The following is a 24681-nucleotide window of genomic DNA, read 5'->3' as shown; positions in this document are numbered from 1 at the left end:
TCAGATAAAACTGGTCTCCCAACATCTACATGCTGTTTCCAGTACATATGGAAAATAGATGAATGAAAGCAAGGAGCGTGTATTATGAGAAAACTGCTATTCAAAACACGCTTGGTTTAATCAAGGCTTCCCATTTCTTCTTATCACTTGATGGATTCACCTCTTCATTCCCCATAGCATCTAAAATGCTGGTTATTATGGCAAAATCCTTATTCCACTGGTGGCCACATATTTCCTAAGGTTCTTATATGGCTTCCATTCTGTAGTGTCTGAGCATGCAGTTGAGTTTTGTCATTATTTCACAGATTATGGGATTTGGTCCAGTGTATGAATTAAAGTCCATCTGTGTACTATTACATACAGATTCAGAGAGTGGCTACATGAATCTGTGTGGTTAAAAAAATAAATAAATAAAAAACCACCACTAGTCTGGATTTGGAAACTCTGCTTACAACAGTCACTCCTCTAGCACACAATAGTCCCTCTCATAGACACAATGTACAAGAGGATTCCTGCCCGTGACTTCTGACCACGTCTCAGAGAGATTCTTGTGTCCAAGCAAGCCAGCCCTTTGAGATCCTGGCTTTTAACTACCTCCATCGCAAGATGATGCTCATCTTCAAGGCTATCCAAGAATTCCAATTAATTCAGAAAAATGGAAGATTACAAGCAACAACTGACCAACCAGCTGTAGATTTTTGCAGCAGAGGACCCTGGTGCAGATCAGTTGAAAAACCCATTAACAGTCTGTATAGAAAATAAGATAGGTTGTTAGCCATGACAAACTTGTTTTTAAAACAGCTCCCAGGCTGGGGAAACATAGCTACAAGTAGTCCCAGCTTCTTCCCCACATCCCTGTCACAGGGTTACTACTCTCTACCATAGCACTTCCTTATGGCTATGGCAATTAGCTCTCAACCAATCCAATACACCCTCCTTTGTTCCTCAGGCCATCACTTTCCCTAGATTCAGTTAATCCCTCTTCGTAGCCTGGTCCTCTAGCCAGGTTCCTATCATTTCCCCCTTCTCCAGTATCTGAGTTCTGTCTCAGGCAGTCTTCTGTTATACCACCAGGACTAGGCTACTTTTCTGGTAAGGGCATCCAAGATCACCTTCTACTCCAAGTTCCAGCCCCATCATTATATGCTGACAATCTCAGAGCCTGTTGATGTTTCTCACCTCTCCCTCTCTCTGCGAGCCCAAGTTACCAGTAGAGCATCATCTCAAATTCTTGCTCCCATCTCTAATCCTAGGTAGAATCCCAAACCTTCTTTTTGCCTCTAATTACCATCCCCCCTCCTTCCTCAGAGGCAACTATCCAGTTCCTTGATATAGGCACTATCATACAGCCACTTCCTGATTTTATATGAGCTCAGCATGTCCCTGCCCACCTGTGCTTCATCCTCAGTGTTTCGCAGCTCTGACTCTTCTCTGGGTATAGCCTGTCACAGGGTTAATACGTTCTTTCTACCTATTTGGGGCTGTTATGAGATAAATACCCCTTCCTGGTCCTCATGAAGATTACAAACATGGGTTAAAATAGCAATGAGATGCAGCTGGAAAAATTGCAGCTAACACATCTGGTGGAAAATGATCTGTGGTGTGGGAGGCTCATCCCAAGAGTGATGGATGTGAGAATTGCTTTGCCCGGCGATGGAGTGAGGGGTGGAATGATCTTCACCAGTGTAGGGTCAAATATTTTGGATAGTATATAATAAGGGAATAATCATGCCTAATATGTAGAGGTCGGTATCTTAATGGTGCGTGCACGCAGGACTGGCCACGTGGGGGGGGGTGTATGCACCTACATATGCATTTACCAGGATTATGCACTCACCACAGCAGGTCTGTGCTCCCCTCCCATTATGTGGGAGCCCCTACCCCTAATCTGCAATCGCCATGGCAGGTCCTGGATGCCTGTAAAGTGCACTCTCCAGGCAGGCCTGTTACCCCCTCCCCTGAGGCGCGCTCCCAGGCAGGCCTGTGCCCCCCATTACCTGTTACCCCCTCCCCTGAGGCGCGCTCCCAGGCAGGCCTGTGCCCCCCAGGCCACAGTAACCCAGGACGGGAGTGCGGCGGGAGCCCGCGGCTGGGGAGGGCAGAACGGGGGCCGGGGCGAGGTGCGGGCTGTGCGCGCGGGCTCAGGGCGGGAAAACACCACGACCAGGAGGCGGCGCCTCTCTGAGGGACGCGCAGGACCCGCGCCTGCCCGCCCGCCGGGGGCTCGAGCTTCGGGCGGCGGAAAGTCGCTCGGGGCGGGGCTTTGAAGCCGGCGGCCCACGGTTCTTCCGGTGAGGCCCGGCCCGGCCCGGCCCGGCTTTCCCCTCCCCGAGCGCGGCCGGAGAGCGCGGGCCTAGGTGAGCAGCCGGGGTTCACCCCGCCCTCGTGCCGCGCCCGGGGGGAGGGGGGCACTGGGTGTAGCGCCCCCGGGCCACGCGTACTAGGGGGGAGGAGGGGCACTGGGGGCAACTCCTCCTCCCGGGCCCTCTGCTGTGGCGCCCTGTGGGCTCCCCCAGCACTGGGAAGGGGCGGAGGGGCACTGGGTGGAGCCTCTCCCTTCCCGGGGCTCCCCCCAGCAGGAGGGCAGAGAGTGGAGCCCCTCCCTCTCTCCCTGGGGCTCCCCTGGGCTTTGGGGGAGGAGGGGCCCTGGTTGCAACCCCTCCCCCCCCCGCTCGGGGCTTCCCGGCTGTTGGAGGAGGGGCCTGGGTGCAGGCCCGCTGTAGCCCTTCTCCCAGCTCCTTGGTTGCAGCCTTGAGAGAGTGCTGGATCCGCAAAGGGGCTGCCCTGTGCCATTCCAGCACAGCAAGAAGTCCGGGCCGCCCTCGCCTTTCTCTGCAGGCGGCTGGCTGCTCAGACTGCGAGGTGCGCACAGGGCAATGCAAAGTTATGTCTGTGCTCCTGTGCCAGTGCTGATCTTCCTGCAGCTTGTGGTACAGATGCTCCAGCCAGTTGTGCTTGGATTTTAAAGTTGTGCTGCGGTACAGATGGAATGTGGTTACCATCCAGCAGCATCCTTGCACAAATGCCCTTCGCTATCATCACTGAAAAGTCATGGAAGACCAGAGTGATTCCAGAAGACTGGGAGAAGGCAAATGTAGAGCCCTCTGTAAAAAGGAAAATAAGCACAGTCCAGGAAACTACAGATCAGTCAGGTTAATTTCTGTGCCAGGAAAGACAGTGGAGCAAAAAATGAAAGAATGCATTTGCAAATGTTTGGAAGACAATAAGATAAGTAACAGTGTAGTTTTGTAAACAACATATGTCAAATCAACCTGATAGTTTTCTTTGATAGGATGGCAAGCCTATAAGTGGGAGGTGGTAGATATTGGATGCATAGACTTTAGTAAAACATTCCATACAGTTTTGCATGACCATTCTTAAAAATAAACTAGGGAACTACAACATACATGGGGCTACTATAAGGTGGGTGCATAACTGATTGGATAATACTTCCAATAGAGTAGTTAGCAAAGGATCACAATCCTGCTGGAAGGACATTAAATTGCAGGAAAGGAGGTTTGGGTTGGACTTTAGAAAAAGTTTCCTAACTGTCAGGGTGTTTAAACACTGGAATAAATTGTCTTGGGAGGTTGTGGAATTTCCTATCACTGTCAGATATGGTCTAGCTCAGAAATCTGCATCCTGCAGCTCTTTAAGGACTTCCTTATGGCTCCTGACATTATAATTGCAAATTAAAAAAAAAAATCTTCCTGATTATTTTCAATAAACAGTGAATGTCTAAAAGCCCAACAATGAAGAACTCATAGCAAACAGTATGTGTTCTCGAAATGTTGGATAACTCCCCCTTTAATATGTGCAGTGCATTGTGGGGTATGGTACTGTATCTGCCTTTTGATCGTGTTGCTAATAAAGTCTTGATTCTGAAAAGGAAATGCAAGCTTGTGGTGTTCCTCCTGTGAAGGGCAACACACATTTTAAGAAAGAAAACTGAAATTAAATGTGAAGTAAAATTGGGCATAATTAAAATGGGTTCAGGAGTGAAAGTCAGTAAGTTAGTAGAGCAAACACACACATCAAGTTTGAGGAAATAGAATGTGTACCAAGTTTGTGAATGTCCTGAATTAAACATATCACATTACAAATCGTTGTGTGCACACTGTTCTTAAGAGTTACAAAAGCTATGGTTTGGTTGATGTTATTTATTAAGGACCGTCTCATATTCACATCCATTTTAGCTCTTGAATTATTGAGTTTTTACCCAATTTGAAAAAAATGGCTCCTCTTGCTATTTTGTTGACTGACTCCTGGTCTAGATGATGCTTGGTCCTGCCATGAGTGCAAGAGTTCCTTCCAGTTCTAGTGTTCTATGAGTTTTGGTAATCTTGATTGCTAATTTGGCTCCTGAACCAGAGAGGTCTGAGAATGGTTTGGCTACAGGTAACCAGTGACTTACTTTTATGTCTCATAGAGAAGATGGAGTCTCCATCAGCACAGGCTTGCTGGGGCATGGAGTTAGTACTTTGTTGGAGCATGTCATGACAAGCACTTCTTGCTTCCTTAGGGAACCACCTCCTGCCACGGCTATTTGGCTGGTTGAGTGTGGCTTGTTGGCTAAGAATAATGTGGCTAATTCGCTATAGCAATAGCCACGATAGTGGTTGAACTGGTTGGACCTCGCAGTCCTAGAGCAATGGCCACATGGCCTGGGGCTATGAACTTGTGAGTTCTGACATCCAGGCTTTAAAGGAATCAGCAAAGGTAATAAACAGTTTTGTGCTTTTGTTCAGTTCTTAACTAATTGTCAAGGATTCCTGGCAAGAACCTTCATGGAGTTGAAATTAACCTTAGAAATTTAGATAATGTCTACTTTAAAGACTGCGAGGATGACTGAAGAGCTGGTAAGGAAGTGACATTACAGGCACCACGGAAGTGGAACCTGTGTGAAGAAGTATTTTTATAAACAGTTGGTAGTTGTGGCCTAGCAGAATCGTGCTGCAAGTTTGCTGGAATGTCAGCCGTGCCTCACACACTTAAGCTTTCCTCATGTCCATATGGGTCAAAATCCTTGGTTGTTGCATTGGCTGACATTGGCTGTCAGTATTAGTCTTAACTCTGGCTTGTTTTTCCACATTTGATATATAGTTTTGGCATTTCTGGTTTGTGCCATGTATTTGAACATGGAAAAGAGGTTGGAATGGCATGAGTTGAAAAAAACTGTGTTTAGATATTGAAGCTGTGAATTTTCATCAGTTCTCCTCGGCCCCTTTAATCTTCCCCTGTTCTTCACAACAGGTGAAATGTTTTATTCCAAAAAACATTGATATCTGGTCAGATGTTATATCACATGTGGGAGCTAAATGGCTTGGGATTGCAGCCATACCAGGAATTTTTTCTTACAGGAAACGAACATCCTTAGTATGGTATTACCATGTCCAAATGATTATCATGATTCCACTAAGGTCTTGTGATTCCTGTTACATCAGTATTCTCATTTATTTATTACCATGTACTCAAATTCAGCCATCTTCGTACAGGTTGAACCTGTGTAATCTGGCACATTCTCATCCAGCCACATCTGCAATCCTTTGTGATTTTAGTTAGCTGGATGACCACTTATCTTGGGTATGGCCACGTTTCCCATGGTCCTCTAGAGTTTTACAGCCACCAGTCCTGGCTCTCAGTGTTTTGTGCTGTTGTTTAGCTGTAATTTATCCCTAAATGTTTTCTAAGACCCAGGAAGCAGTAGAAGTGTTGGTAATTCTGCTGGACAATATTGATCCCCTAAGGTCAGATAAATTCTCTCATTTGGCACCAGTCATGTCCAGAGGATGCTGGACTAGAGAGGTTCAATCTGTATTTAGACTTCTGGCATCTGTATACATGCACTTATAAACTTTGTCAGTGTTTAGGTGTCTTTATTCACAAGATGTAGTTGAACGGGACTCTTTTAAGTTTGATTTTCTCTTCAGCACCTTCAGGTACTTTATCAACTTGTGTATTTTCCTTTTTATTGGGATATGGCGAATCCCATTAATTAGATCCTCCCCTAAGGGATTTCTCTGTCCAAAATGTGGATTCCCTGTCACCCGTTGACTTACCCTCAGTGTTCAGTTATAAACTCCTCTATGAACTATTTAATTTTACCTGCTAGCAATCTGGTTCCATTTTGGTTTAGGTGGAGCCCTTCCTGTATAACAAGGATGGGGAATCTATGGCCCCATGGGCTGGATCCAGCCTGTGGCTTGCCTTCATTCTGTGGCTAGAGTTCTAGCACCAGCTCCCCACTGCAAGGTAGGGTTTGGGCAAGCCTTTGGGGCCTGATCTAGGCAAGCTGCAGGCTGGATCTGGCCCACGTGCTCTGACTAGCAGCGGGGAGGAAGTGGCTTACCTCTAGCCTACTCCTGCACTTTACATTCTGCCCAAACCTTGCACTCACACCCCATTCCTGCACCCTTCCTTCTGTCCACACTGCAGCCCTATCCTCAGCCCCCTCCAGCACCCTTCCTTCTCCCCAATCCCCACACTAGGGCCCCATCCTGATCCTACTCAGTACCTACTCCCTTATCCCCAGCCTGCTCCCTGGAAACCCCCTTCCATACACTGATGTGCATCTGATGAAGTGAGTCTATGCGCACAAAAGCTCATGCTCAAAACTTTTCTGTTAGTCTATAAGGTGCCACAGGACCCTTCGTTGCTGTTACAGATCCAGACTAACACGGCTACCCCTCCGATACTTGACTTACATACACTGAATCCCTCATTTTCGGCCCTACCCCAGAATTTAGGGGTTCCCATAAAATCTACTTCAGCACCTCTCCTCCACCCTTGTCAGGTTAGAATGTGGGAGGGGGTGACTTTTTCTTCTCACTTGAGGGCCAGGTCAGTGAGGGTCTTTGTTTTGCTTCTCACTTTTGTGTGGCCCTTAACTGAATTCTCTGTGGATCAGTGGTGCCTGACCCAAGAAAGGTTCCCTACCCCTGATGTATTGGGGCCTCCTTTCCCAAAAGGTTCCCCCCCATTCCTAATAAAGCAAAATCCTTCCTCCCTACACCACGGTCTCAGCCACCCACATTGCCTGTCTGCCTGTCTTTCTGGCTGGGTGTGCGTGGAACTGGCAGCATTTCAGAGAATGCTACTGCGGAGATCCTGGAAATTAATCTTTTTCTGTCACTGCACATAAGTCTGTCTAGCTGTCTTGAGAGAGCCATATCTGGTGAGCATTCACTAAGTGTTTCTCTTGGTTATCAGAAGCCACTGTTGTTCAGGGCCTCCCCTGGGAGTCATCTGCTTCTGCAGAAGCAGCCAGAGTAGGAGCAAACTTTTACTCATTTAATGTCTGTTCTCTGCTAAACACACAGATGAGTGCAGGAGGAGCCTTCTCTAGCTGCTATGGCCTGCACTGGTGAGCTGCTACCATGTGAAGTGACTGAAGGGAATCTTCTGGCTCTATATTTGGTGAAGGCCCTTATGCCTTCTCTTCCTCCTTCTCTCTGGCTGGAGCCTCCTGGGAATGTGCTCCAGTTAAAGTAACAAGAGAAGGCTGGGTGTGCATGAGCAGCATCAGTGTGTGTTCAAAACTGGGGCTACACCAGGTCTGTCAAATGCTGAGCAGCATCAAAACTTTTGTATACGCGCTGTTGACCTGGGTCTGTCATTACAGCTGAAAACATGCTAAGTATCTTCCTATGTATAGCACAGTGGCACTTGTGAAGGACATCTGCTGTAACACAGGGTCCCCAGCACACACTCTGGGGTCGGTGTGCTGTCATTTATCCCTGGATGCTTTTTGTTTTCTCTTCTCACCGGCAGGCTCCTCAATTTTGCAAGTGGTCTTTTTTCAGCCTCATCAACAATTTGTAATTAATTTGACTTCTTATTGTAAAATCTGTGTTAGAGACAGAATATTGGTAATATTTTCCTACTGTTGTACACTTACTCTTCAAGCATGGATTTTTAGTTCTGCTTAATTCTCACTTGCTCCTATTGAGCGGTGGGTAGTTGGCCTTTTAAAGGGTTTAGGGTTTTTCAGAGGCACATAACAGAAAGAGCTAGAAGTTTGTTGATGAGATTTCATATGCACAAATGAAAAATCCTACTTTGACTACAATCCCTGGCGTCCCCTACAGATTCGAGAAAGTGGTGTCCTTGGCTTGCCAAACAATTGTTTGATAACTGGTGGACTTTGCGTGGCCTGACATGCATTCTAGTCAGTGTTCAGTGCATGTTTCCCTGCAGTAGGTAAGCACCAAGGAGCAAGAAGATAAAGAGATGAGATTTTTTTTTTCCTTCTTCAAGGTCTCATAAATGGGATCCACATTCCATTAATCCTTTTACTTTTTCGAAGCAGTACACAGGGTCTGTCAAACACATTTTTATGCAATAAACAGTTCAGGTAAAACAAGCTACCCATAGTGTGTTTTTTCTTGGCTGTTGAGTACTACTCCCGTCTTGGCTGTCATTAGCTTCAGCAAGATTTGATGGTGCTGAGTGCCTTGTTGGATTAGCCCATAGATTTCTAGGAGAACAAAAAGTGCTAAAACTGGAGTGAGGGAGTCAGGAAATATTTATGTGACACAGATGCAATTTTTAATTTGAAAGCCAATAGGTGCAGGAGGATTCCAAGCCTTTTTCTGATCTTGCCTCCCGCAAGACCACCAGTTGCCAAACAAGATAACGTACCATGCAGATTGGTCATATTTTCAGCCTATCTTTATGTATGGCTAATGAACTGGAGGTTCCTGTTAATCCTTCCAGGGCAGTAACTCCCACACATTTTGAATGAGAGTCATTCCCTTGATTGAACGTTTAGAGATCAATGTGACATGCAGAAGTGTCCTTCCTCGCACAGCCACCACCCCTGTGCTTTTAAATGGGGAAACTCTTTTGCGGGTGTACAATGCATCTGAGGATTTGTCTTCACTTTGAAAGTTTAATGCGGTGGTGTGGTCTTGGCTAGAGCACTCTAGGTAAAAACCACTTCCAAGGCTGGAGTAACTAACTGCACTGGCCGGGAGGTTTACATGGGCCCTACAGTGTAACTTAAACATCCCACACCTCGCTGCAACTTGCTGTGCTCAGGGAGTGTGGGGTGTTTTTTCACACCCCTGAGACAGAAAATTGCAGCACAGTAAAGTGGCAGTGTAGCTTTAGCCTGAGAGACTAATGCAGTGACGTCAGGTGGGATTTTTAAGGATTCCCACAAATATAAAAGTGATTTAGAGTTTAGTAGTGTAGCTGCCTTTCCAGTTATGTTTCTAGCCATCATTGGATAATTGTGCTAAAGGAGTGTTTTACTCTTAAATTTACATATTTAAAAAATAAAAAATCCCTACTCAAACTGACTGTTGCTGTGCTGTATTGAGTGATTTACTGCTATGCATCCTAACACAGGCAGTAATGCAGCAGGGTCTCAGACTGTGGGTCACACACCCATTGCTTAGATGTGCTGTGGCCTGGGACCAAAATCTAGGGGCTTCAGCCTTGGACACCAGAACTGAGGTTATGGGCCACCTGCCTGGGGCTGAAGTCCGTGGTCTTCAGCTTTGGTCCCCCAACCAGGGGCTTGGGCTGGCTCAGGCCTTGGTTCCCTCCTGCCCTGTCCCATCCTGGAGTGATGTACTAATTTTTGTTGCCTAAGGAGGGTTGCAGTGCAGTGAAGTTTGAACACCTCTGCTCTAATCAATCCTTCTGAGGTAGAAAGTGGTGCTGCAGGATATAATGTTGGCAATTCATTAGGTGGTACTATTTTGTCTGAATAGTCACAGAGAGGTAGCCATGTTAGTCTGTATCTTCACAAAACAAAAAAAGCGGTTGTGTAGCACTTTAAAGACTAACAAAATAATTTATTAGGTGATGAGCTTTCATGGGGCAGACCCACTTCTCTGATCTGTAAATAGTCTGAGTCAGCATTCAGCTGGTCCTAGGAACACCATTCTGCTGGAGGGGCCATTATGTCAAGAGAGTCATAAAATTTCAGCACAAATGGCTTTTAGCATCCATGGCATTTTTATAAATAAATGTTCTTGCCCACGTGTGTGTAGGTAATTACATTTCTTATCATGTAATTATTTTCCCTGCAGTTTCAGGTGGTCCAGGAGTCATCTTTGCTTTCTGTAGAGCAGTGTTGCTTGGAACATGGCAAGCATTTATCTAGAGGTGGCTGCATATTAGATTGGTGAAGTGATTTGGACTGTAGAATTACACTGAGACTTCTTTGGCCTTTAAGGCATTTTACGTTTGTGCACTTTTCTCGCTACTTTAAATATATTTTTGTACAATAATAACACAAAAATAGATGAGCAAAGACCACCCCCTTTAAACTTTGTGTGTAAATAGTCCATATTGTGGAGCTGGTATTTTACTAAATTTGGGGGAGGGGAGAATTCACACTGGCAAATTTAAGTTGTTTCTGAGCATAGTGATGGGTTGTATTCTAACAATATACTGCCCCCTTTCATGACATCCCAAAATACAGCTTCACAAAGGACCTGGCCCAAAGGAACTGTCATATTGAAATACACGCCATCTTTCAAACAATCTCTATTCTTGCTGGCCTCTGCTTTTTCAAATGTGCCTTTCAGGAAAAAGACTCCAGTCCAACCACCCATCAACAAAGGTGAACCTCACAATACAATACAGTAGAGTACAATACAACAATACAACCCATCAGCAAAGGTGAACCTCACTACTTTTACCTGGCTGAGATGAGAACTTTGCTTCTCAGTGCCCAAGTCCTATTTATACCTAATTTTTCAAATGATTTACACTGATGAGTAAATGTCATTATCCCCCATTTTACAGATACTGAACCTGGCACAAAGAGTGGAGCAGTGACTTTCTAAGCAATGCACACCAGTCTGTTACAGAACCAGAAAAAGTGCCCAAGCCTCCTGATTCCCAGCCCTGTTGCTGTTCACTGTCACACACTGGTACTCATTTCACTTACGTGTTAATGTTCAAAGTTATTTGAAGCCGCCCTAACAGAGTTCTAACATAAGTCCTGACGCAAACATGTCTACAGGAGGTATGCTATCAGCATGCCTGTTATAACCTAGTGCGTTTAGACTAGATGAGTTTATTAGTGTGACAAATATTGTCGTCTTACTCGACTGATCTGTGCTTTGTGTATGTTCAGGGCCTTTTCTACTCACTCTGCTGTCTGAATTATTTGTTTCTCTTCACTTCTGTGGCTACGTCTATATTACGAGATAAATTCAAATTTAAGTCAGTTACCTCATTATTACCACGACTGTCTTTAATGTAAATATTATTAGCTCAATTGAGGGAGTTCTCATATCGATATCATAATATTATCGGTACCTGAGGAGTGTAGGATCAAGTTCCAATTTAAAAGTTCAAATAAAGGCCAGTGTGGAAGTGCCATGTCTTAAAATCAAATATATTAGCCTCCAGAGGTGTTCTGCATGTAACCCACAATGCCCCTGAGTGACCCGCTCTGGCCCTGCTCTCCAGGTGTGCGGGAATTAGATAACAGGAAGACTGTGAATTTGAAATTGGGACCAGGACGCCCGTGGCTATGGGCTCGTGTTTATATGAGAGCCTGGGAAATGTCTGCCTTTGCTATTAGCACTGTGAGCACATCTACGCATTACAAATAGCCCCTGCAGGGAGTTCCTGGTTCTGTCTCTGCATGTGCTATTTTTTCTCAGCTGCCTGGCACCAGCCTCTGCCCTGCCGCACTATGTGGCAGTAAGGATGTTGTGGGGGTCATGCTTGCATAAGAAGCTGAGAAACTTCTCAGTGGTTTACATTTGTGTGCACCCCCCTCCCTCCCCCACAGCCACCATGCAGTCGGGGGTCTTTCCCATGCTCAACCACATCATGTGGCTAGCCCCCAACCCAATAAAAGGATGTTTGGTGCTGACCGTGCTGCTAGGCCACACCATGTCCTGGCTTGTGCATGGTTAGGGATCCAAGGGCAGAAAAGGATTTGGGGGGCTAGCAGCCACTGGGGAGGGGCGGAAGTTTCCCCCAGCAGCTAAGATTTTTGGGGCTTTTCTGGGGGACTACTTCATTTGGTCCCCCACTGAAACCCCCCCACATCAGCTGCCCCAGCAAGGACCCGGGGAGGCTAGCTGCCACCGCAGAGAAGAAGACTGCCACTGTGGCTAAGATTTACAGGGGCTTGCTGCCATCCCCCATAGTGACAATTTCTGTGCAGTGAAAAGAGAAGACAAAACCCCTTTTCCCTCGCCTTTTCTGTTCTCCTCCTAACTTTACACCCCTTCACGCAGGGAGGAGTGGGCAGAGGGCTAGTTGAGAATACAGACCGTGCACAGAAGCTGCATAATGAACTGGGAAGCCAAATACCCTTTCCTCAGCAACGTTTTTCAAAAACTTTACTATCAACTCTTTTTTCATGCTTTTCATTGACCCTGTATTATTTTCAGGGATCATATGCAATCAAGGGAGGGGGACAGTCAGTGGACAGCCAGTTGAGAAGACACATGCATGCTGATTTTTATAAAATCCTTGATAATTCAGTTGCAGAAGAAAGATTTTTGTTAACTTTGCCATCTTTGTTTATGCCCTACTTTTCCTTCCTTCCAACTGGAAAAATGGACATTTGCTTACCACAGGAGGGGAATGAGGGCAATGCAGTGCAGGAAGATGATATCAAATTCCAGCGCATATACTTAGAATGCTATGGGGATGCGGGATCTGTGGGATAGGTTCCCACAATGCACTGCTGCAGCAGTTAATGTTTGCTGATCGAGTGTGGCAGCAATATGTCGACTTTGTGAGGGGCAGGTGGGAAGGTGAGGATAGTCAAATTCGAATTTATAAAATCCAGTGTTACAAAATCAATATTAATGAATTCGAACTTGTCTCGTAGTGTAGGTGTAGCCTGTGAGTCCCACTGAGCCAACCGAGGTATTGATACGGCCCTTAGAGTCAACCCTGGCTTGTGTATCATTAACAGAATTGTTAACTAAATTGCATAACCTTTGCTGGAGGTTGCTTTCAGGGCTGACAATTAGATGTATGTTTTTACTTCTGAATTTAGCAGATTTGGTTTGACTTGGGTTCCTTAAAAGATAAAAAACTGCAGAGCCGGGTGTTGCTATTTTACCCACACATATCAGAGAAGAACCCAACTTTGCATTGCCTGATTTAGCTGCTTGTAAATGTGTAATCTGTTTGTAGATTGCATCTAGTTTGCCCAATAAATTAGTGCTTTTGTATTGTTTGGATAAAAGGATCTCTGTAAAAGCTCACCATCATGGAAATTAGTTCCTATAAATGCACACAAAAGAGCTTACTTCATTTTTTTTAAATTACAGTTTTCTAGGATGATGCCAAGAAAAAGAAAGCGGTTAACTCCATTAAATGCTGTCCAGAGTAAACCCAGCTTCTCTCCAGCTGACACCTTCGGGAGCCCGAGGGCTGTTCTTGATGGGAATTCCTCTCCAGTAACAAGCAAATACTTCACTGAAGAGACAAAGACGTCTTCCCGGTTAGGACCAGACTTTTTCAACCAGCCCTGCATCAGCCTGGCTAAGTCATTCCTAGGACAGGTAATTCACATGAGGGCTCATGTCTGTGCCAACACGTTTACTTTATGGTAGAGCAACACATCAAAAACATACGTTTTTAGGCCATAACTGTATCCTTTTACTGGGCTTTCATTCCAAAGTTGTTTGCTGTTCTAGGAAATAAAGGTGCTCATAGTGAAAACACCGGCGCTTTTGGGAGCAGGATTGGGCCCATTTTGGTTGCATGAGCAGATCCAGTTTCTCATCAGATGAATTTTCTGTTGTGTTTTGCGTTAAGTTTATGGTGAGTGTTGTTGTTTTTAATTTGGTTTAATTACTGACGTGGGTGACTGGTCCGGGGTCATTATTCTTGTAACAGGTATTCCTGTAGGTTGGCTTTGTACTTTTTTTGCCTAGGTTGTTGAGTGGATGGGGCACTGGCCCAAGACTCAGAAGACCTGGGTTCTATTCCAAGCTCTTGCCTGCTGTGTCATCTTGGGCGAAAGCTGTGAATAGCATTGTGTAAGAGCTAAAGATTTATTATTATTATTATGGCTATGTCTAAACTAGCACCCCACTTTCAAAAGGGGGATGCTAATGAGACACTTTGGGATATGCTAATGAGGCACTGCAATGAATACCCAGCACCTCATTAGCATAATGGTGGCCGCGGCACTTCGAAAGTGCCACTTTCGATCATGTGCGGCTCATCTACACGGTGTCCTTTTCGAAAGGACCCTGCACACTTCAAAATCCCCTTATTCCTACAACCAAATGTTTCGAAAAGGACTCCGTGTAGATGAGCTGCGCGCAATCGAATACAGCATTTTCGAAGTGCTGCAGCCACCATTATGCTTATGAGGGGCTGCATATTCATTGCAGTGCCTCATTAGCATATCCCAAAGTGTCTCAAGTAGCATCCGTCTTTCGAAAAGGGGGTGCTAGTGTAGACATATCCTATATAATATGCAGGAATAGTTACTTCTCTCTGAAACCCCACTAGAGACTTCATGCCTTCTTTCCTGTTGTCTTGTATGCTTGGAACAACCCTCCACTTAATACACATGGAGCTGTCTCCTCTTAAAAGGCAAATATTGCCTCTTAGGAGAAATGAAGGGTCTTGACTGTAGCTGAATCAGCATAGGTTCATCCTACTGAAAAGACAAGGTGCATGATTTCACCCTTTCTTGTGTACCACATAACTGTGTTCCATTAGGGATCCCTTTGTGTCAGTACACAATGGCTGTGTCTACACTACCACCATCCTTCGAAGGAAGGATGGTAATTAGGGTATTGGGAGTTTATTAATGAAGTGCTGCCGTGCATAGGCAGCACTTCATTAAGCAAATTCTCCCCCGTGGCAACTCCAAAGTTTTAAACTTCGAAGTACTGGCATGCACCTAGCCGCAGCACACCCACTGGAACTTCAAAGTGCCGGGGCAACTTCAGAGTCCTCAGGAGTAAGGTGGTAGTGCACACAAGCCCAATGTGTTTTGCTGTGCAAGCAGGGCTGTCCGGGATGGGGGCTGATGATTTTTGGACTGCGTTCACCCATTAGACCTTCTCTACCTGTAGACTGTGGGGGGAACACAGAAGCCCTGATAATGTGATAGCATCTGCATAATGTATTCATGGCTTCCTCTGAGGGCAAAAAGTCCCTGTTACCTTTCTCAGTTAAAGGAGTTGTGTACTTTAGCCAGGAATTAGCCCTTAAATCTTCAAAACCCCCACCCTCATACTCTAGAACCACTCCAAAGGTCTCAGCTTGTGTGTTCCAGCTCTGTTGTCCTGTGTTGTGCCAGCTATCCCTCTTGTATCCTCTTTTAGAAAAAAGTTGTCATAGAAACATTTTTCAGGCTTAGATTTGGTAAAAGTTTTGGATTTTGTTTTACCAATCCTAAACTTTGGGCCATACTTTAAAATGCATTGGGGCATACTAGTATGCCCTGTCACCAGGACACAAAGCCTGTACAGAATAGCATATACCCCAGGATATTTTGCATATATACTAGTGAAGGAGGAAATTTCACCAGGATCACGGAATCACACAGAATCATAGGGCTGGAAGGGACCTCAGGAGGTCATCTAGTCCAGCCCCCTTCTTCAAGCAGGATCAACCACCACTAAGTCATCCCAGCCAGGACCTTGTCCAGCTGGGACTTAAAAACCTTGAGGGATGGAGAATCCACCACCTCTCTAGGCAACGCACTCCAGTGCTTCACAACCCTCCTGGTGAAGTAGTTTTTCTTAATATCTACCCTACACCTCTCCCTGTTCAACTTCAGACCATTACTCCTTGTTCTGTCATCTGACACCACTGAGAACAGTTTCTCACCCTCCTCTTTAGAGCTCCCCTTCAGGAAGTTGAAGGCTGCTATTAAATCACCCCTAAGTCTTCTCTTCTGTAAACTAAAAAAACCCAAATCTCTCAGCCTATCCTCGTAGGTCTTGTGCTCCAGCCCCTTAATCATTTGTGTTGCCTTCTGCTGAACCTGCTCCAGCAAATCCACGTCCTTTTTATACTGGGGGGCCCAAAACTGGACACAATATTCCAGATGTGGCCTCACCAGTGCAGAATTGAGGGGAACAACTACTTAAAGATGGTTAAGCACATTGGCTTATTTTTCCACTAGGAGAAATCCTTGTCTTAATTCCAGTTCAGTGAATTGTTTTTGTGTAATGGTGGATAAAATACAGATTGAGTTTACCCGTCCTCAGTGGAAGAGGGATGTGTGTCTTGAGTAACTTCCTTTGTGTACATTTAGGGTAGCTGGGAAATTAAGGAAATGGCTGTGTGAATCTTAAAACCACAACTCAATTCACAGCATTACATCTGTTTAAAAGAGGTCAGCCACAGGTGCCTGATGCTCCTGGAATTTTAAAAGCTGCCTGTCACCGCATGGTTATGTTCACAGATCATGCCTTCAGATTGGACAAACAATTAGCATGCTTCTGAAGCTTCTCTGTGTGCATATTCCATGTTTGAAAATCGTAAACTCACTAGTTTCATGATATTGTTGATAACTTGGGAGTTGTTTGAAAACAAATTCTAAAATGCAACAGTTGTTAGTGTCTAATGCAGACTTCTGGCAGATCCTTTCCTGGATCATCCCCACAATTGCTTTACAAATTCAGTGGAAACATCTGGCAGGAATTAAGTTTTCTGCTTCGTGAAGGTAATTCTAAAATCACTTGTTTTTAAATATGGGAGTGCTGAATGTAGCGTAATTAAACAGAGAGCTTGTGTCCAAATGAGGCTACATTGAAGTATTTCATAAAGACACTAAATAAAACAAGATGTCTGGAAACAACATTAGGTCAAACCACAAAAAACAGTGTGTACGGATTTTGCTTATGTTCTTTCTCCTTTTCTCTCTCGTAAAAATTCTTCTTACCATTCTCTGTTTCTCCACCTACTTTGAGTTATTCCTAAGTGCCAGCAGTAGGGAGCCTATATCAGTAGCGAAGTTTTGTCACTCTGGTGCCTAGCATCTCCTCGCTGTTTTGTGTACTGTGGAAATTACAAAAATATCATTAATGCCCTGAGAGTGATTGTGACCAGCTGGGGACCAGGTCTTGGTACTCATCTTGGTAAGAATGTGTCCTATGAGGAAGTTATTGCATTGTATTTGTTGTCATATTTTCCTCTGAATTCAATAATGCACATGTAATGTTGTGCTAAAATTGTGATTTAGAGTCCATGTCAGTGACTTAACAGGTGGCACCCTTTGCTTCAGCCAATAAACACATTGTATGGAACAAAAAACAAGTTGGGCAAGCTGGAAAGAATGACCTTATTTCATGCCTATTTATTACCATCCATGTGTACAACATGATGCAGTCACAGAAAGAAAAATGGAACATTTGTTCCCTCCAGCATTTCGCTTTTGATAGGTAAATAATCAAGTGACTCGGTCCTTGGCCTGAGGTGTGGCACAGTGTGAAGCCTGGAATAGCTCACATTGGTTTGCAGAGCATTCCATGGGAGATGATAGAGAAGCACCCGTTATGCTGTGACTCTACCTTTCTGTACTTACCATGTTTTTTTCCAGTGACCCAGGCTGTGTCTACGCTACAGGGGCTCTTGTAGACTAGTTATGAGGGCACAGTTGTGCCACCAAAGCCTTGTTGTGTAAGTACAGGATAAACCACTGGAGAGTTTTTTCAGTTGTTGTAGGAACCCCTGCTCTCCAAACAAAGTTAGCTGCTGTCAGTATAGCTGCATGGGTCAGGAGGGTGAGTTTTCTTCCCACTCCTGACTGATGGAGTTATGTTGACCTAATGAAAGGGTTCCTTACCCTGGAAGTCACTAACATGCTTTGGATCTGTCTTTCAGATTTTAGTTCATAAACTTCCTGATGGTAGAGAACTCCGGGGAAGGATTGTGGAAACGGAGGCTTATCTGGGTGGAGAAGATGAAGCTTCCCATTCAAAGGGAGGGAAGCAAACTGCAAGAAATGCAGCAATGTTCATGAAACCAGGAACCCTGTATGTGTACCAGATCTATGGGATTTATTTCTGCATGAACGTCTCCAGCCAGGGTAAGTGGACACTCAACAGTTACAATGATTACTGCGTGAGGTGCTTCCATAGTGCAGATATTCATACTTGCCCTGTCTCCATCATTTATGAGCTTCATAAAGACTCTTAGACTGCAAAGACAGTTGCCACTGCCACTTTTGCCTTTGACTTGGGGTATATCAAAACTTACCAGAAGATTGACTTGATCACAGTCGATCTTCTGGGATTCAGTTTAGCATGCCTGCGGGGAATGTGCTAAATTGAACCACTGGGGCTCTACCATTGACCCTGGTACCCTTCGCTGTTGCAAGGAGTAAGGGAGGTTGACAGGACAGTTTCTCCCATCAACCTTCCACTAGGGGGTGGCCAGAAAAATCGATCCACAGTATGTCGACTCCAGCTACACAATTGTCATAGCTGGAATTGCATATCTTAAGTCAACTTTTCCTCATAGTTTAGACCTGGCCTTGGTGTTTCTGCCCTGAAGCTAAAAACAACTCTGGAGGACTTGGCCACTTTAAATGTAATGTGGCCATCAGCAACTAGTGAGTATTACACACATTGTGGTAATGCATGTCTCTTACTGTGTGTTTGTACAGGATCTAGCATGACTCTCAGCTCTTTCTGTGAGGGATGACAAGTACTTGTCCTAAGATCACTCAGTAATATTAAAATTATAATTGGGAACCACAGTGTGCACCGTTGCAACACACACACTGGGACTATGTTTACACTTGCATTCCTCTTTCAAAAGAGGAATGCAAATGAGGTAAATTGAAAACGCAAATGAGGTGTTGATGTACATATCTTGTGCTTCATTTGCTCAACCTTTCTTCAGAAGAGATTCTTTAGGGGGTGGGGGGGAAGCATTATAGATGGGGCTTTTTTGAAAATAAATCCCATCTTCAAAAGAACCCTTCTTCCTGAAACAAAATAGGAAGAAGGGTTCTTTCAAAGATGGGGTTTATTTTCGAAAAAGCCCCATCTACACTGCTTTTTTTCTTTCAAAAAAATCTCTTCTGAAGAGAGATTATGCAAATGAAGCATGAGATTGCAGCTGGTGTGGAGGATTTCAAATTATATTGACCCTTATCTGAAAATATCTTTATAAGGCTTTCACTGTCTTATTCATTGACATGCAGAAAACTTTTCCTTCAGTCCTGCTTTCTCGCTTCCTGCCAGAATGGCAGTTTGCTTGGAATAAAGTTATGGATTACTAAAGACATCCTAAAATTGTAATAGGCAATTCTTAAAGACACTATTTATTTTATTTGGGGAATTTCAGAGAATATTTTTTTTAATGTTTTTACATCTGTGCAAAGGAGTTTAAAAAAATCTCTTGGCATTTTCCTAAGCGGGAAGCTAATATTCATAAAACAAGTGACCATGAATCTCCAAATGTCAGTTTCTGGAGCCCAGCCAGACAGAGAGACAGTGTCAGATTAAAACCATAGGGAAGAACTAGTGTATTCCCATGAGTGTTCCTGGAGGAATCTTTGTGTTCCTGAATGGAGGCGTCTTGGATTGTATAGGACTAGCACATGTGAAGTTCATTAACATGTCTCTGTCGAGTCTGTCCAGATAATAAAAGACGGAGTGCTTCCTCAGCCAGGATGGGATTTAAACAGCTTGATATATTGTAAACTATCTTCTGTTGGAAAAACAACAATCTTTGGTGCTTAAATTGAGTCCCTTGCCGGGGGGAAGCCTCTGCCAGCAGCTTTTCCTCAACTACCTATGTTCAAGCTTATTAGAAGGGCTGATGTCTGTGTGTGGTCTGCTTTAAACATTCACTGAGTTGTTTTTGTTTAAAATTAAAAACCTGTCCTCATCAGTAGCCCCATAGGGGGATTTGCAAGAACAAATATGCCCCTTGGGGGTTGCTCTTCCACTGTACATCTGAGTCTTGTGTGGGAGCTGAGAGCATCAGGAGGTGGGTATGTGAAGCATTTGATACAGTTACCAGCAAGGGCATGTAAAGAACAGGTTACAGGCAGAGGCTGTTGGTACAACTTGTCTTGCCCCTATAGCAGCTTCCTGGGACCTATCTACATTTAGGAAATCTGTTCCCGTGGAATGTACATATGTCATTGTGCAGCAGCAGGCATCCAGCATGGGTGCAGAAGCAGCTGTGACTCTTCTTTGGCATGCCCAGATTGGTGAGTCACTGTTACTCCCCCTTGCCTAAGTGAGCAGTTAGATTTGCTTGTGCTAAACGTAGTGTCAGCTCCCTGACACCTCCAGTCTGTTAACCACCCAAACAAATTCCTCGGGGCTCTATTAGCCTCTGCTTTGTCTCACATATTGATGCTAGGTGTACCCTCGTTCCTGAGCTGCTCTGAGTATCTCCCAGTAGTGTCCAGCCCTGGTTGTTGGATGCTTTCAGTAATTACCAGATTTCTTCCATCAACCAGAGGTGTTATATCAGGGCTTAGATCAGCCTCATTAAATTGCAGTGTGTGAAATTTTTCATAAGCCCTAAGTGATGTCGTTAAGCAGACCTAATTTTGCAGTGTATACCAGCCCTTAGTTTCTCCCTGCCTCATGAATTCTCTCCCTATGGGCAAAGATTACGACCAGAGTCTGAGGTTTAAGAACTGCATCTCCTATGCCCATTCGTTCTCCGTGAGCAGGGAGCACTAACACTGCCCCTCTTGTCTGGGACATGTGCATCTCTCAGCTAAAGTCAGTATTTGCTGCTCATTTCCTCCTCGCATCAATGAGGCACAAATCTTATGTCTGAGACGACTGTGAGACCTCAGTCTGACCCAGGCCCCTCTGATTTGAATTCTTCTGATTTGTGCTGAGAGAGGACCTGGAGAGTCTGCACTGCCTCTTAGCCCTCAGTTTAGTGCAAAAGGAGAACAGCTACACGGACCAGTGGACACTACTCGCTAGAAATCTCAGATCTCAGGCATATGGTCTGTATGGGTGTTCGGTATGGAATACAGCTAGATACCACACATCTCAATGAAGCTGCAGTTATAGCAACCTCCATTTTGTGTCAGCACATATACCTATGTCATTAGGGGCTTGTGTAACTGCCCTCAGGCAGACTCGAACATGGGACCTCTGGAGTTTAGTGCAGGTGCCTCTACACTTGGAGGTAAAAGCCAGCTGGCTCTCTGCTTAGGCTGTACAGGATGCTCAGTCTTTCTCTGTGAAGTGGACTAGGTACCACTACATGGGACAGTGAACCAAACATAGGTGTGTGGATTACACTTGCACTAGTGATAGCACATCAGTGTGCTCAGCTGGTTGCTGATTTGCTGATGTAGATAGGGCCTGAATTTCAGCAAGAACCCATTCTGGCCTTCCCTCTTTCGGCCAACAAGCCACAGGATGGGGGGAGAAAGTCCTCTTGTATAAGGAGAATTGCCTGCTAAGAAACAGGATAGATGTATTGGCTTTCCTTGTTAGATGACAGGACTTGGTACTGTTTTTCCTGTGACCTTCACTGTAGCTGTGCTATAAAGAAAAAGAAGTGGGGAAATAATCCATCACTGAGCAGTAGATTGACTAGTCTTTCTACCCTGCCAACTGTACCACATAGGGGAATCATACTACAACTTGATAACGGTTTAGTTGCTGATGTCCTAGACTTGTCTTGCCAGGGAAGATGGGACCAGAGACTGTTTGTCACGATCCCCTGATGTGGGAAATCTGGCAGTGCCAGCAGGTTCTAAATCAGCTATGCAGAAAGACAAATTCACATGACTTCACAATTTGGCACACCAGGCAATGAGTCCCTCTAAAGGAGGTCTTCATGATATGAGCCTGTTACAGAGCACATTTCCAGGGAGGTCAGTCTTTTTCTTGAAGAGCAAGCAAGGTTTATAGAAGCTGATATCTGAAAGTATAGAGAAGAGGTCCCCAAACTGTGGTGTATGCCCCCCCCAGAAGGGCATGGGGGAACTGTCGGACAGAACGTGGGCCGGCTCCCCTGGGAGGGGAGAGGACAGATAGTGCCACCTACCCCCTCGCACCCTCAGCTCTGCTCTGGTCCCACCCACAAGTTGTGTCCCCAGCTCCCTGTGCCAGCCTTGCAGTGGCTCTGTACTTTGACTGTTGCTCTGCTCCCAGCCCCATCTGCTGGCCATGGCTCTTTTTCTGGTCCCATTCCTAGCCACAGCTCCACCTCCAGCTGTGACCCTAGTTGCAATCCTAAGATCAGCACCATCCAGCCCCTCCCCTTCCACCTTAGAGCTACAACTCCATGCCTGGTCCCCTCCTCTGCCGGGGGGTACACTCCTCAAGAGTTTGGGGACCACTAGTGTAGAAAACCTAGAGGACTGTAGCAATAGAGCATGACATCAGATGCTACTAGTAATTTCCATAACAACAAGAGTTGCTGTTGTGGGAATTATAAGTATGGCTATTCTTCGAATTATAGTACCAGCCAAAGGCTTCAGTGATGACCAGGACCCTACTGTTCTGGGCAGAGACTCCCCCTGCTCCAAAAACAAACGAGACAGATGAAGTGTGACGGGGAAGCAGGTGCAGAGAGGAGAGGGAACTTGCCCAGGATTGCACAGCAGATTAATGTCTGAGCTTGGAATGGAATAGTGAGCTGTGTCCCCTGCTTTATGCTGAAAGGAGTCTTTGAAAGAAAGGGTCATCAGTCCAAGTCCCCTTCTCATCTTTGTCTGTGACTATCCTATCGCATATGTGTGCCCTGATTAAAATCCCTGAGGTGGTCAGTCTTAGGTTCGTAACATTTCCAGCAAAGTCGTTTGGCATGTTGGTTTAGCTAATTTTCATGCAGAAAGACTTCCTTGAGGTCTATACTTGCCAAGCAGGGCTCAAGGTTTTCCCATCCTAAACAGTTCAGAGCTTTGAGCTTTTAACATTGACACAGTAGGCAATTTTTGAACTGAGAAGATTCAGGATGTGTCTGCAGACAGTGAGTCAGACTTCTGCCTCTGTGCTCAAATACATACAGAGATAATATCTGGAGACAGAACAAGAGCTGAAATAACAAATCAAATGAAACTCAGATCACAAAGGGCTTTCACAATCAGCGCTAGAGGGAAAGCAGCCTGGCTAAGATAGTCCTAAAAATGGCAGTAACCTTAAATCCACTCAGCTGTTTCAACATCACATCTTTGTTACTGTTAAAGCTGAAGCACTTTTGGGAGCCAAGCAGCTGCTAAGATGCATAACTAGAAATCAGGCAATAGGTCAGTGGAAGACCAGAATAAACAACACAGTTCTTTGGTGAACAGCTTTTTCGTTATCATGTTCGATGTTTGCCTTGTGTTCCCAGAGTGGCTTGCTGATCCAATCTACGAAATATGATCTATGGAATAATTACAGTGTTTGTTTAAAGTATTAAATGAAACAACAGCAACTCAGCAAATTACATAATGTGTGATTCATGGGATCTAAAGTAAAACATACTTTTCCGTTGGCAAAAACCAGCTGTGAAATGTCACATTTTACTGGTCAGTTCAATATTGTTTGGAGAGCAATCTTATCTCTGATATCCAAGAGCTTCTGTGGGCTACTTTCCTCCCACCTGTCCATAGCTGACTTATTTCTAACATCATTATGTTATGTTTGTATGTCATTAAAACGATGACTTTACTTAGAAAGGAAGCATTAAAGGATTAGAAAACATGGTTTAAAGTGGCAAACTCCATCTCAGTGTATAAATTTAAGGGGTCTCTGGATTACAATCTACATGGGCAGCAAATTTTTATATATATTTATAATGGGTGCTTCAGTCTGGCAGATAAAGATGGTCCAATGATTGGATGTTGAAACTAGACAAATGCAGAGTGGAATTAAGATGTGCATTTTTAACAGTGATCATTATTAACCACTGGAACAATTTATCAACAATGGGGCAAAGTCTCCATCACTGACCATTTTTAGATTGAGGTTGGATTTTTTCCTAAAAGACCTACTGTAGGCATTATTTGGGGGATGTTTCTGTGGTCTGCACTGTATTGGGGGAAGTGAAGAGAAGAGGGGTCAGACTTAAGAGTGTTACCAGTGGTCCTTTCTGATCTTGGAAGCTATGACATTTTGCTTTCCCCTTACTGCTGAGTGATGGATACATGTCTTTCTGGTGGTAAATAACTAGTAGGTCACAAAATCATCTCTTGTTTTTGCAGGGCCTCCCTTAACTCAGGCCTCCCCTTAACTCAGCGCCCTGGGCTGCAGCCCCTAATGCCCCTTTCTTAATCCAGCCCTGTTTGGTCAGGGTCCCCCTTGTCCCCACCTCTGTGTTGGCTCCTACATACAGACCCAACCCACAGCTGTCTCCCTCATCCACAGGCTCACCACCAGCTCGGGCAGCCCCCAACCCCATTCCCCGTAGCCCATCCTCTCCTCCCCCTGTGGGATCATTACTAACTCAGGCAGCCTCCCTGCCCCTGGCACCTGTGGACTCGGCACAGGCTCTGACTGTCCCAGACCCCGGCATCTCCCCCTGCCCTCAGCTTAGTTTGAGCTCCAGTCATCCCAAGCCACCACCCCATCCGTGGGCTCAGCACTGTCTCCAGCTACCCCCAGCCTGATCCCCTAGCAGCCCATGCTCACCCAGGCTCTGCCCACCAGGAGGCAACAAGTAGTGTGAACACAGACCAGAGGAACAGGGGGCAGCAGCTGGAGAGAAGAGGTGGTTTAAAGCAACACTTCTTTCCAGATGCACAGGCATCCGCTCCTCTTCCTCCAGGCTATGCTTTTGCCTCCTGGT

General features: G+C 45.1%; 1 protein-coding gene across 3 annotated transcripts in view; it reads left to right on the top strand.

Moving 5' to 3' along the window:
• The first annotated feature begins 2213 nt into the window (after positions 1-2213).
• Positions 2214-24681, top strand: part of MPG (N-methylpurine DNA glycosylase) — a 36371-nt gene continuing 13903 nt past the window's right edge. The window contains exons 1-4 of one of the 3 annotated variants that reach the window (XM_075011168.1): positions 2217-2357; positions 10762-10889; positions 13266-13499; positions 17794-17998. In XM_075011168.1, coding sequence (XP_074867269.1) covers positions 10806-10889; positions 13266-13499; positions 17794-17998 — 523 coding nt within the window. In that variant the 5' untranslated portion in view covers positions 2217-2357; positions 10762-10805. Of the gene's footprint in view, positions 2358-10471; positions 10636-10761; positions 10890-13265; positions 13500-17793; positions 17999-24681 lie in introns of those variants that run through there. The other 2 variants (XM_075011170.1, XM_075011171.1) reach the window with 2 other exon arrangements.

Source organism: Carettochelys insculpta, chromosome 16, assembly GCF_033958435.1.
Source record: "Carettochelys insculpta isolate YL-2023 chromosome 16, ASM3395843v1, whole genome shotgun sequence".
NCBI lineage: Eukaryota > Metazoa > Chordata > Testudines > Carettochelyidae > Carettochelys > Carettochelys insculpta.
This window is presented reverse-complemented; position numbering and strand designations above follow the sequence as displayed.